This window comes from Amblyomma americanum, chromosome 3 (assembly GCF_052857255.1).
Source record: "Amblyomma americanum isolate KBUSLIRL-KWMA chromosome 3, ASM5285725v1, whole genome shotgun sequence".
Lineage (NCBI taxonomy): Eukaryota > Metazoa > Arthropoda > Arachnida > Ixodida > Ixodidae > Amblyomma > Amblyomma americanum.
This window is the reverse complement of record NC_135499.1, coordinates 86,634,721-86,647,554: the sequence shown is the minus strand read 5'-3', so window position 1 is coordinate 86,647,554 and position 12,834 is coordinate 86,634,721. Positions and strand designations below refer to the sequence as shown.

Below are 12,834 nucleotides of genomic sequence, written 5' to 3'. Positions count from 1 at the left end.
CGGCCAAAAACTCGCAGTGGTCCTTGCGAAATCGCGTGACTTCCGGGACACTTTATGGCGTGCAGCTTGGATAGCGAGAGCCTGTCCTGAGTTTTTCTTCCTCCATGCTTCCTTGATATCCATGCCCGTTGATGGAAACCGAAATCTAAGTATGCCGACAATCGCACTTGTATGCCGACAATCGCACTTGTAGTCGTGGCTGCGAGCGCCTCGACGCGGCAAGCGCCGAAACTAAAACGAAAGCTTTTGCCGCACTGAATGAAGCTCTCGCCTCGATGAGGCGCTCGTATCGCAGACTACCCGCTCCACACGTTGCACTTTGTTTCACGTGACGATCCTAGCTTTTCTGGGCTTCGCGCGTTTTAGTGGCGCTGGAATATTACCTTATGAAATAATAACTTAGCAATAGTTCTCCCGAAAGCCATCGGCTATTGTCTGATTCCGGTTTTCATTTATTGGGGCGCACAACTCCACCGCTCCACAAAAGGGCGACGTAGACTGTAAATGCTTCTTCTATACAAGCTTCTTAACCGCACAAGCGCCTTCCGTCATTTTAGAATTATTTGAAAAGTGTATGCCGAAGCAATAACACGTCATTATCCTGCACCGTACGTCAGGGGAAAAAGTTAATCACCAGTACACGCCCATAGGAGCTAGCGAAACACACTCTCTTGACCTCTCATCCTAGAGAGGCAGCTAACGAAAGTGGAACAGAGGATCTGAAGCGGGAATCCGGGCAGGCAAAATATAGGAGCCTATGCCTAGTGGCACAGGAATGGACATTTTATTTTTCATTCCTTACTTGCGCTAAGGCATACTCTTGTGATTGGTCGGAGATGGACGGCCCAGTCCAAATCCACGCTAAGCGTAAAAAGCGCTGTGCATGGCAGTAAAAGCAGTTCTTTTTTTCTTTTTTTTGCGCTCTTGCCACAAAGGCATAATTTGGGCCAGCTGTAAAAGCAGAGTTGCTTCCCAGCTATTGTAATTGCGTTACACGCTTATTTCGACCTTTTGTCCGCGTGTGCAGTACCATTCGAGTAGTATCGGGCAGCAGAGAGCATGTGCGGGCTGTGACTAGGAAGACGAAGAGAATGAATCCCTCGGCAGGTGCCACCCCGAAGCCCGGCTGAGCAGTCCTGGTCAAAAATGATGCAGAACTGCAAAATGCGGCCAGAACACCGCCGCCCGCCCCCAACATCCGCCGGAGAAGCCGCTCCATGTCCAAAGCGAAGAAAGCGCTGCAGCTTCCGAGACCACCGCTGCCGAATCCCACGCCTCCAATCGTCGGTCCTCAGCAACCACAGCCGTCGGTCCAGGAACTTCCCAGGTCCCGACGCGGTTCCATCCACAAGCCATTGGCGAAACCAGCGGAGCCTCGGGCCAGCCTCAAACCGCTGCCTCGAGACATCGCCGTGGCCAACTTCGCCGTCACTGGGGCACAGCCGAAGGCTAGGGGGCCTGGACTCGTGAGCAGGGAGCACAGTCAGGTGTACGTGACGGCACCACCGGCACCGCCTTCGCCCCAGGCGAGGAACGACGCGACCGCCCTTAGTGATTGCTGGAGTGAAAATATTGCCTTAAGCTTGCATCTTCAGCTAGTCGACACTCAGGGACCCCCTTCCCAATCGTCAGTTTGTTCCCTGAGGAGAATTACACAACATACTCCTGAAAAATTCTTTAAAACGCTATAAAAGTTTTCCGAATGAGAACAAATGGAGTAAGGCACTGTGTTACGATGTTTTAAGATTTGCTGCCACAAAACATACCGTGACAAGGCATTAATTCCGCTAGCGTGGTGACCAGTCAAAATCCTAATTCGACAACTTAGGGATGATTTCCATCTTCCCCAAGCTGCGCTCCCTGATCATCCTTGTCATTCCACACTTTATTGCCAAGGGGCGTTTACGCCGTGTACTTCTGAAAGAACTAATTAAAGTGTTTTAACACCATTCCTAATTATAAAACATAAGGTACTCGCACCGCGGTACAGTATGAGAATTAACTGCAGTAAAAGTCACCGATGTGCAGCAGTATAATCGCTCCCGCGAAGCTCAACTCAAAACCGCATTTCAGGGTTTTGATACCAATGTTACCGCCGATAGCAGGTGCCACCACGGAGTATTTCACATGAAAGACGTACCAAATTTTAGGATGGCTCATACGCGGTGCTACCCGCCCCGTTTTAATCAGTACACGCCTTTCTGTGCTCACCGCCACCGTCTACTTCTGCCACATTAAGGACCCCTTCGAGATTCTTACCAACATGAAAACTTCTTTCGCGTCTAAGAGAAGTTCGCTTTCGAATCAAATGTTTCTCTGCTCAGTCGTCATGCACGCATAGCTTTGTAGTCATTTTAAACCGGCAGTGTTTAAGCTTATATTCCGAAAAAATGCCGCGCGCTTTCACGCTAATTCAGGAATGGTTGGCGGAGGCCGTGACGTCACATGAGAGTCACTCAGTAAGCGCTAGATTTGGCGTCAGATACGGGCAGTGGAGGGGTTGGCGGAGGTGCCAGCTGCACAGCAGTCAGAGCGTGTCAAAAGTTCCCACTGCTCTGTGCTTGGCACGTCCAGTCATGCCACAGGGTGCATGGCGTCGCTGTTGATGTAGAGAAATTGCGAGGGAGTGCTATTTAAAAACAAGAGGCTTCGTGACGGATGCGTCGGTACCGAAATTGTCCTTGTCGAGTTGCGAAGGATGGTTATGTGACTTCTAAGGTAGTCGCGTTCGGTTTTCTAATGGTTGATTAGGAGTTTGCCGAGGCTGGTTTATGGTTTATGGGGGTTTAACGTACCAAAGCGACCCAGGCTATGAGGGACGCCCTAGTGAAGGGCTCCGGTAATTTCGACCACCTGGGGTTCTTTAACGTGCACTGACATCGCACAGTACACGGGCCTCTAGAATTTCGCCTCCATCGAAATTCGACCGCCGTGGCCGGGATCGAACCCGCGTCTTTCGGGCCAGCAGCCGAGCGCCGTAACCACTCAGCCACCGCGGCAGCTCCTGTTTGCCGAGGCGATTCAACTCTGTCGAATCAGTGCGCTGCAACAAAACAACACGGTGCAGCATTGCTGTCGGCACCTCTTATCCGCATTCTTGCTTCACCGCCAGAATTTATGGCACACGACTACATGCGCATGCATTCTGGCGGGGTCCTGGCATTCTAATTCTCGACATTACGATGGTTGCATGCTCCCTGCCGTCGTTGGTTCCGGTAAACATCGGCTCTATCTGACACATTTTACTCGTAAATACTTCCGCCTCTCGAAGAAATTCGATTCAAAGTAAGAACATTGGTGTCAGCATCTATTTGGCCGTTTATTTGGCCGAAATTTCAGAAGATTGCCGGGAATGGCAGTTAACGGAAGTTATGCCTGATACACGAATAAGCTTGTGCGCAATGCAAACACGTGCCAGCCGTACGCGACTTCGGCCACTCAGTTAGAGTCTGGTGAGCATTGCATCTAAAGGGTGAGAAAACCCTGAGCGTCATGCAACAGTTTGGCACAAGGCTAGTGAGAAAACGCGACTCCGAAAGTAGGTCCTTCATTGGAAAGCATATTGAAGCGTAACTTGTACAAAGAAAAAGGGCGTGCACCATAACGAAAAAGGGAATGTTCATGGATCCAATAATTATTCCGTGCCTAGGACAAAAAGAAAAGGTAATTTTTTGAAGAGATATTTTTTGACGTCGAAGTGTTAAGATTCGCCGGTACGCATCGGTTCAGTAGAGTGGAGAGCTGGGCCAGTCGGTACATGATTGTAGAAAGGAAACCAGAGCAAAGGACGGAGACACAGCCCAGGAACACAAGACGACGCCAGCGTCGTCTCGTGTTCATGTTCTGTGTCTCCGTCCTGTGCGCTGGTTTTCTTTCTGCGCATCGGTTCCTTCGCCTGACAACTTCCATGCATATGTTTGAAGGCTCACATTTACAACACCGCGTATAACCCATTCTATATATCCAGGCCCCTGACACTGCTTCGAGATGAATACCGGTCACTGGCACCCAGATTAGGCTGCCACAGACGGCTGTCTCTTTCCGCCCAGTGTTTTTGTTGCAAAGAGGCAAATATTCAATGCGTGACCACATACCGTTTAATGTTATGTTACTAAATGATCGCTGAATACTACTTTGAGAGCCCCAGTCGCGTATATCTCGTTAAGAAGCAAGCAGCCGTCAGAGGTCATTTTGAAGCGGCAGCTGTATTCGAAGAATGCGACGTGGTTGGCTTTTGTTGATTATAAGTGTCTGTCTCAACCGACAACTAAGTGACGCCATGTCTGACCAATAAAGCCATTAGGTCCGTGGTCCGTCCAAGTTCTAAGGTTGCTGAATCTGTGCTCGATGTCTGCATGCAGGCAGCGCAAAAACATGAACTGGCAGGCTGCTGCGCATGGCTAAGACTATTGCGAGAACGAGCACCGCGCTGTGCAGTGAGTTGTTTGGTGATACCGTTTAATCTTTTCATGCCTATTCGTCGTAAACATGGCATCTAACTTATCAACTTGCAGCATTCAATGACCATTCGTGCTTCCATTCCAATAATGCATAACACCATCCCCGGTCTATCCGCCTGAGTTAACGTAGTAGCACGGCTGGTAATTCGACCAGGCGTGATCACGCAACCAGCACCTGGACGTCATCCGGCCGAGTGCCTCACTTTACCACGTCGGCCACTTGACCCTGCGCCGTGAGGTCAACGCAAACGAAGCAGTCAGGCGGAAAGAGCTCCAGCCTCCATGTGACGCCCGCGAGTATCCTCGCGAGTGTCATCACGAGTATCCTCGAAGAGAAGCAAATGAGGAACAGCCACAATTTCACAAATTTCAGTATCACGAATCGGAAGAGCATGCACAACATTTGCATATAATAACTGCGTTGGTTAAACGCGTTTATCCGTAACCATACCCCGAAGCTCCGGACAAAGCACTTTTGAACAGAAAAAATTTATGAACACAATTTTTTCATATATTTTAAGATGTAACTATAACAATCAATATATTTGCAGATCTTCGTTCTACAGGCTTCCATTCTTTTGCAATTGACGGTTTTCCGATCATCAAAAGCGTTTCCTATTGGTTTCTAAGACAGTCTTAACTGATCCATGCGTGCGATGGAACAACTTTATAAAGAATATTTTGCTACGTGTCGGAAGAAAGGACCATTACCTTCAATATTTCCACGCCTGTACAATTTTTCATTATTAAAAATTTTTGGCCAAGAATGCTGGGCATGCGTAATCGCACGGAATTTTTATTTTAATTAATAATTGGTTTTTGGGGAAAGGAAATGGCGCAGTATCTGTCTCATATATCGTTGGACACCTGAACCGCGCCGTAAGGGAAGGGAAAAGGGAGGGAGTGAAAGAAGAAAGGAAGAAAGAGGTGCCGTAGTGGAGGGCTCCGGAATAATTTCGACCACCTGGGGATCTTTAACGTGCACTGACATCGCACAGCACACGGGCGCCTTAGCGTTTTTCCTCCATAAAAAAGCAGCCGCCGCGGTCGGGTTCGAACCCGGGAACTCCGGATCAGTAGTCGAGCGCCCTAACAACTGAGCCACCGCGGCGGGTAATTTTTATTTTGCCGCATCAGTAAAATCTGTGAATGACGAAAATTTCTTGGGGTCTAGAAGCAGCAAAAGTCCGCGCAAATACTCAACTGCAATAAAACGACTGGAAAGCAGAATTGAAAGCTATCAGGCCTACAGTGCGATAAAACATCTGTCAGGGATAGGACTGCAGACGTCCAGCATGCCTCCTGCATCTCTGGCACCTTCCCCTTTGATCTTACTTTATAAACGAAGGCCGTCCATTGCCAGGAGCTGGGAAAAATGGAACAATAAACTTCTTATACGACCATGTTTGAAACGTCAGGAATCTAACAGCTTGATTTTGTCTGATTTTTCGAGCTTAGTAACTCTTAATCCTAGCGTTGCAGCATTCGGCTGTGGCTCCACGTATACGGTACGTCTGGATGCATTGCCGTATAACCAATGGTGTGTGAATATTACTTTTTCGATACCAAATGTAATACAAATAGTGCAGCTGCACTCCTGAACTGAGGTAAAAATAAAAGTACAGCAGTCACCGGCCAAGTCAAAGTAAAAAATGATGTTTCGGAACCCGTACGGCTCCTTGTTCACAATGAGGCCGAAAAGGCAAGCAGTCGAAACTTGAATGCTCGGAATATGACCGTCCTCTCACCCTCCCAGAATTTTAATAGCAATGCTACAGAAAAAAGGAAGGTAATCTGCTATGGGGAACAAGCTGTGAACCCTTTGCCGTCGTCAGAAGCACGCACCTGCGCCATTGGCATACTTTCAAAGCAGCGGAAAGGCATTACTAGACTCTCAGTTTTCGAAAAACAAGCAGTGAGGAGTCTACGCTGCAACATAGTATTGCTGTTATACCTGCAGAAAAAGGCACCTTTACTGTGCTGCTTGAAAAGAAAGACTTCAAAAAAAAAATGCGCGACCTGCCGGAGGACCGAACAACGTATGCCGCCTTGCCGCGCAACCCTACTCGTGAGCTTCAAAGGAACTTCTGGCAGATGTCTTCCAGTTTGTGCCTCCGGACAGGAAGACGTTATACTACCACCTACTGTGCACAACTGGATCCGCACCTCCAATCTATGAGCTACACAAGATCCCCAAACCAGGCGTGCTGCTGTGGTTTATCCTGGATTTCAGCAGGTTCCCAATTTTAGAGCCGTTCATATTACCTGCACAGTGTATTAACTTCTTTGGCTGCAAAAACCGCCACACATGAGGCCTGTTCCTGTGACTGTTGAAAAGGTACGCAACGTACAACTAGACGCAGAAGATATAATGGTGTCCTTCCAAATCACGTCTATGTTCGCCAGTGAGCCGGCCAGCCTGGCCGTCTCTACGCGCGAAGAGCTTTTATAAAGGGACACCGCTCTCTCTGAACGCACTCCGTTAGATGTCGCCGTTGGTAACGTGTGCGGCCCAAATCTGCAAACAAAAATACAATTTACAAGATTAACTTAAAATGTTACGGCGACGGCTTTATGAGGAAAGTATCCAAAAACACATCTTACAACCGAGCTCTGCCAATCGTAAGGCATTCACCGTCACTGCTGGCGTTCCGTATGTACGCGGTGTAACTTTTAGGCAAACATTTATTCCATATTTTCGCGGTGTATAGACCTAGGCATTGGACACACGCCACCTAGCATACTTCGATATTTGCTGGTAAAAAGCATGGACTTCCTGGCAGTTAACCGGTTTCCCGGTGTTGTCTATCAAATTCTGTGTGGTGATTGCAACCAAGTCTAGATATGCGAAACAGGAAAATTCCCAGAAGAATGAAAGATCAATAGCGCGATGTCGAAAACTACAAAGTGGCTTCCAATGCGATTGGCGAGCACGTGCATGAATCAACGCGTCATATCGATTAGGACAACGCCGCAATCATGTCGAAAGAGCGGAATTTGACGGTACGCCTTTGGTTGATTCATCATTCTTCCAAACTACGCCTGATACAATGAGCCGGAAGGAACGGACGATGCTAACCTGTGTACATGCAATCAATACGTCATATTCTGAGCATTCATGTTTCGAGTGCTTGCCTTTTTAGCCTTGTAACTAACAAGTAACCCGTAAGGGTTCCGAAACGTCATTTTTTACTTTGATCTGGTTGTTGACAGTTGTACCTTTACTTCAACTAATGCCTTACGTGACAAACTTTTCTCGAACCCTTTACTATTACTCTACCGAATAAGAATCGATGTTTTTAGAAATATTCGCTACAGGTGCGAAGATTCATACAAACAATCGTACGAAAAAACGAAGACGCTGCGGTTCAGTTTTTTTACCGTACGGACTTATCGCTAAAGCTATCAAAAGTACAACACTGATCACCATTGGGGGGGGGGGGGAGTGCAACCCGAGGTCACTATTGTACTGTACGATCGTCAAGTGATGCGTACAGGTATATTAGTTTTTGCTTTTGATAATGACAACAAAATACTCAGCGCAACATATCGGTCGTGGAAAGGGGCGAGAGTAACGTACCCCCATTTCGAAAAGTAACCGGGCAACACGCTTTTTATTTCTGAATCGTATGACGGAGCCGTTACGGCACCCCTAAAAACCGAACGTTGTCAAAACGTGAGCACAAGAGCGCACTTCACTTTACGCAGATTGATAGCTTAAAGGCTGCCCTAAGCTATTATCTACACGGCTGATAAACAAACCATTTGTGCCCGGTTATATTTGACACAGACCATGCGTGCCATAGCCTCAGTGACCGGGCATCACAGGAGGGTTTGATAGGCCCCTCTGACGCATGTCGCGACGCCAATTCTAGAAGGCCGCGAATGAGCTGGAGCCTCTATCGCGCGCAGGCCGAATGCGGTGGAATGTGTGGCGTTAAAGTGGATCTTGCCTTTGTAGCGGTCATCTAAGAACAATATAGCGTGCCTTATTCGAACGTCATGCCAATTACTTGTGAACATTTCGTACACATGGGACCATATTCTATTCGTGTCAAAAAATTTTGAACACGCACAATTTGATTCATTCGGCGAATGGAATCGGGAGATAATGGATTCGCTGTTCGAAAATTTCCAATATTCGCACGCTCCTACTGGTAGCACTAAGGGAACAATTATTCATTGCTATCCACCCAAGCGCTCCCATATAGCTACAAAGGAAAGCTATACAGCTTCCCCAGAAACTTCGCAGTTAAAGAAAAATTCATCCTGGTCCGGGGTTCGAACCCGGGACCACCGCTTTACAGGAGCAGTCGCTCTAGCAATTGAGCTAACTGGTACGGCAAGCATATGGTAGGGCGAGAGCGAATTTCTAAATAACTCTATGTGGGAACAGTGTAAGTGAAATGTTTAGGGGAATTCCCCAAGGCGAAGTAGATTTGCAATAATGGAGCAATTGCTCATTCGTATCCACCCAAGCGCAGCCATACAGCTACAAAGGAAAGCTATACAGCTTCCCCAGAAACTTCGCAGTTAAAGTAAAATTCATGCCGATCCGGGGTTCGAACGTGGGACCACTGCTTTACACGAGCAGTCGCTCTACTAATGGAGCTAACCGGGACAGCAAAGCTTATGGTAGGGCGAGAGCGAATTGTTGAAGAACTCGAAGTGGGAACAGTGTAAGTGAAATGTTAGGGGAATCCCCCAAGGCAGAGTAGGTGTGCAATAATGGAGCAATTGCTCATTCGTATCCACCCAAGCGCAGCCATACAGCTACAAAGGAAAGCTATACAGCTTCCCCAGAAACTTCGCAGTTAAAGTAAAATTCATGCCGATCCGGGGTTCGAACGTGGGACCACTGCTTTACACGAGCAGTCGCTCTACTAATGGAGCTAACCGGGACGGCAAGCTTATGGTAGGGCGAGAGCGAATTGATCAATAACTTAAGTGTGAACAGTGCAATTGCTTGCTTATTATAATCAGTAATTGCTTCCTTATTGCAAATATACTCCACCTTGGGGGATTCTCCTAAACATTTGATCCCACTGGAAGCCATTGAACCCGAGGCTGTGCGAATATTTTATAGAAATGTCACTTTTGGGCAGTTTTCCTCTGTAACTCAGCAGAAGCATCTGTGACTAAAGGAAATCTTAGTCCCTTAATTCAGTCTGAAAAAGGCTAGTGAGGCTTTAGATTTTTTGGGGAATGGGATTCTCTCACCTAGGTTGGCTACTAAATTTTAATCATTCCACAGGCTGCCATCTTTGAAAGTTTGAAATCTTTCGGAACATAAGTACGACAAGGCATCGAGTCCAAGCTGTCTTCGCTGTCAGCGGGAGATCCCCTAGAAGGTAACTTCTATTAAACGATCAAGTATGTTATCTGTACGTTCAGCTATTCTAAAGAAAGCAACTTCTCTCGTCGAAGCACCATAGATTAGAGCAGAAAGTTTTGCGAGTAGGTTTAGGTGCATGGTGACAAAAGCCTGTAAATACGAAGACAGAACGAAGAACCGAAAAGGACGAGCGCTCGTCCTTGTTATTTCTTCGTTCCGTCTTCGTCTTTACGCACTTTTGCCACCGAGCGCCATAGGCCGCAAAGCATAGAGTCGCGGCCAAGAAAATGTTACGAGCTGGTAGTTTTTGCATTGGTGTACGAAACCGCTATGCATTTGCGAAGGTAAATGACAACAGTTTAGGTTTTCACAGAGTACAGGTACACCATACGGCTCGCTAAGCAAGGTTTACGATTTACACGCCCGCCATGCTCGCCATACACCTCAAACGTACAACCTGTAATGCCCTCAAGCACCCAGAATCGCGTTTCCTTAGTGGTTTATATCTTAAGCGTACTCAAACCAGGTTTACTGACCACCTCTCTTCCCAATGATTTTCATACTTGGCGTTTGGGAGCCTGAATACATCACGTAAAAGTCTGGCATATCCACATTCGTCGCGAAAACGCCATACGCCTACCACTCTTTTCGATCGGCGGGGAGTGCCGTTTGTTTATTCACCACTGTGCTAGTTAAGGCATACAGCCAACCAATCGGACAGTTTAGCGCAGCCGCTTCTCGCGTAAACGGGACCTTCGTACATCATCCACATCGGAAAAATAGACGTGGAGGAAAGATGGCAGAAGTGAGGACGGTGAAATCGAAGCTCTTATAACATTCTTGGGACCGGCTTTAAGGATACCTGCATGTTTTCCGCATGTCAGAAGTGAAGTTAGATGTATCCATGCCACCACGCCTTTCATGATTTAAGGTGCATCTTCCCACTGCATTAAATTCACTCAGTGGTTGGCGGCTCCGTCTTTTGACAATTTGCACCCATGTGCCTCTATGACAAAACTGTGAAGCGACAAATCTAATGGGTCTCTCGATTGTGCAGCTTTTAAAGGCACTCTTGCACTTCCCGCCATTATTAAAAAATTCAAATCCACTATCTCTATCATTCCTGTGTATAGCAGTGCTTTGGCAGTAAGGTACTAGTAAACGTGAAGAGAAAAGACTCAGAATGCGAACAGTGTCGACAGAAAAGGCGTCGGAATATATAGAGCCATTTTTTTCTAGTCTTTCCATCTCTAGGAAGATGGAACGCAACACATGTTCTTATCCATGGTGTCGAAGCATGAGGATGACCCGTTAACTGTCAAAGGGAGCTGCCCCTTTTGGAGCCTTTTCTGTTGCTTCTTTCCTCCGCGTAAGGTCTTTTTGGCTACGCAGAGGAGAAATGCTCTGATGGCGAACAAAAGACCCTCTCTTCTCGTATGATTAAAATTCGCGTTGGAACCGCGTAGCCCGTACTTTTTTAACATCTCTTAATCTGTTCTGTGCGATGAAACGTCGTCTATACCACAGATGTAAATTAACGGTGAGGGAAAATTTTCATTCCTTCTTTCCAGGCTCGTGAGGACCGACGCCGACAGCCTCCCTCCTACATGCAAGAGTTGACGCATGAGCCCACCGTAGGCAAATCTTACGCGCTCGGCGTGGTGGCGCTCCTTTTCACCCTGACTCTGCTCCTCATCATGCTCCTTTTCAAGTCGGGGGAAAGGGTGCCCGACGTAGACAAGGCCAGCATCACCACGGCGACCCTGCCCACAAAGGAGCCACGCATACTTGAGGCAACGGTCGTAACTGTAAGCGTCTCTCCCAGCACAGACATTCCACTGGTGGCAGTTGCGGACACGTCTGTCGAGGGCACTGATGACCTTGTCTCAGCTACGCTCGCGACGCCTCTATAACAACTGATGGTCAAGCACACCAAATGCTTTGAAGCTTTATTCAGTGTTTAACCAGCCCTCTGGCTTTCGTACATACTGAATAATATATTCAATATGTGTCGCTGCTCTCTATACTAAAACACTCATTTCTTCGAGCATCCCGCAGTCAAGAAGGCTTGACAAATTAGACCAATAGTCCCCGGAAATATTACTTCTAGAAGTTGCGATCGTTGTACTCGAATTCAGCTTTCGATATCGTGGTTTCGGTTGTTTCCGGCTGTGTAACGGCGAAATACACAACCACGAACAGAGAGCCAAATATGATTTTCTTTATATGAAAACCGCCCGGCCGCGGTGGCTCAGTAGTTAGGGCACTCGACTACTGCTCCGGAGCTCCCGGGTTCGAACCCGACCGCGGCGGCTGCGTTTTTATGGAGGAAAAACGCTAAGGCGGCCGTGTGCTGTGCGATGTCAGTGCACGTTAAACATCCCCAGGTGATCGAAATTATTCCGGAGCCCTCAACTACGGCACCTCTTCTTCCTTTCTTCTTTCACTCACTCCTTTATCCCTTCCGTTACGGCGCGGTTCAGGTGTCCAACGATATATGAGACAGATACTGCGCCATTTCCTTTCCCCCCAAAACCAATTATTATTGTTATTATTTATATGAAAACCCTGCACTGCGCTCTTATTGCTCTCATTCTGAGCTGGTAAAGTTGGCTGAAGATACTTTGGGGGCGCAAACATCCACAGCTTCACCAGTAAGGACTAGGAAAGGTTAAGACGCGAAGCATAGTGGCCAAAGGGCGGTCAGCGCACGGGCCTTTCTGTTTCGCGCATCAATCCAAACAATTTGCGTCATATACTCGCATGTGCACAGAGGCATCCATTGGACTGAAACTACGCTGTCATGAAAGAACAATTGAGGCCATCACGTAAGCAATTTAACTACATACTAAACTTTGAATACATTTTTATTCAAAGTTTAACAAAGTGTACTGCCGCCTTATTAGTAACGGCAATTCTTTAGCTTGTTTGTATTATTCTGCAACCGACATCGACTTTAGGATAGTGGGTTGAAATTTGTAGGTAGCATGCCTTAGAAACATGCATTATATTGAGCTCTTCGTGCCGAAATTTATATCC

The 12,834-nt window shown here is 47.3% G+C and overlaps 1 protein-coding gene across 2 annotated transcripts; it reads left to right on the top strand.

The window, feature by feature from the left end:
* The first annotated feature begins 1,109 nt into the window (after positions 1–1,109).
* On the top strand, positions 1,110–11,747 carry LOC144123128 (uncharacterized). 2 transcript variants are annotated; one of them, XM_077656027.1, is made up of 2 exons: positions 1,110–1,489; positions 11,367–11,747. In XM_077656027.1, the coding sequence occupies exons 1-2, from the start codon at positions 1,218–1,220 to the stop codon at positions 11,413–11,415; spliced, it is 321 nt and encodes a 106-aa protein (XP_077512153.1). In that variant the 5' UTR covers positions 1,110–1,217; the 3' UTR covers positions 11,416–11,747. The 2 variants fall into 2 exon arrangements, 1 of the variants encoding a protein (XP_077512153.1); XR_013313013.1 differs by lacking the exon at positions 1,110–1,489 and adding an exon at positions 9,725–9,811.
* Positions 11,748–12,834: the final 1,087 nt, after the last annotated feature.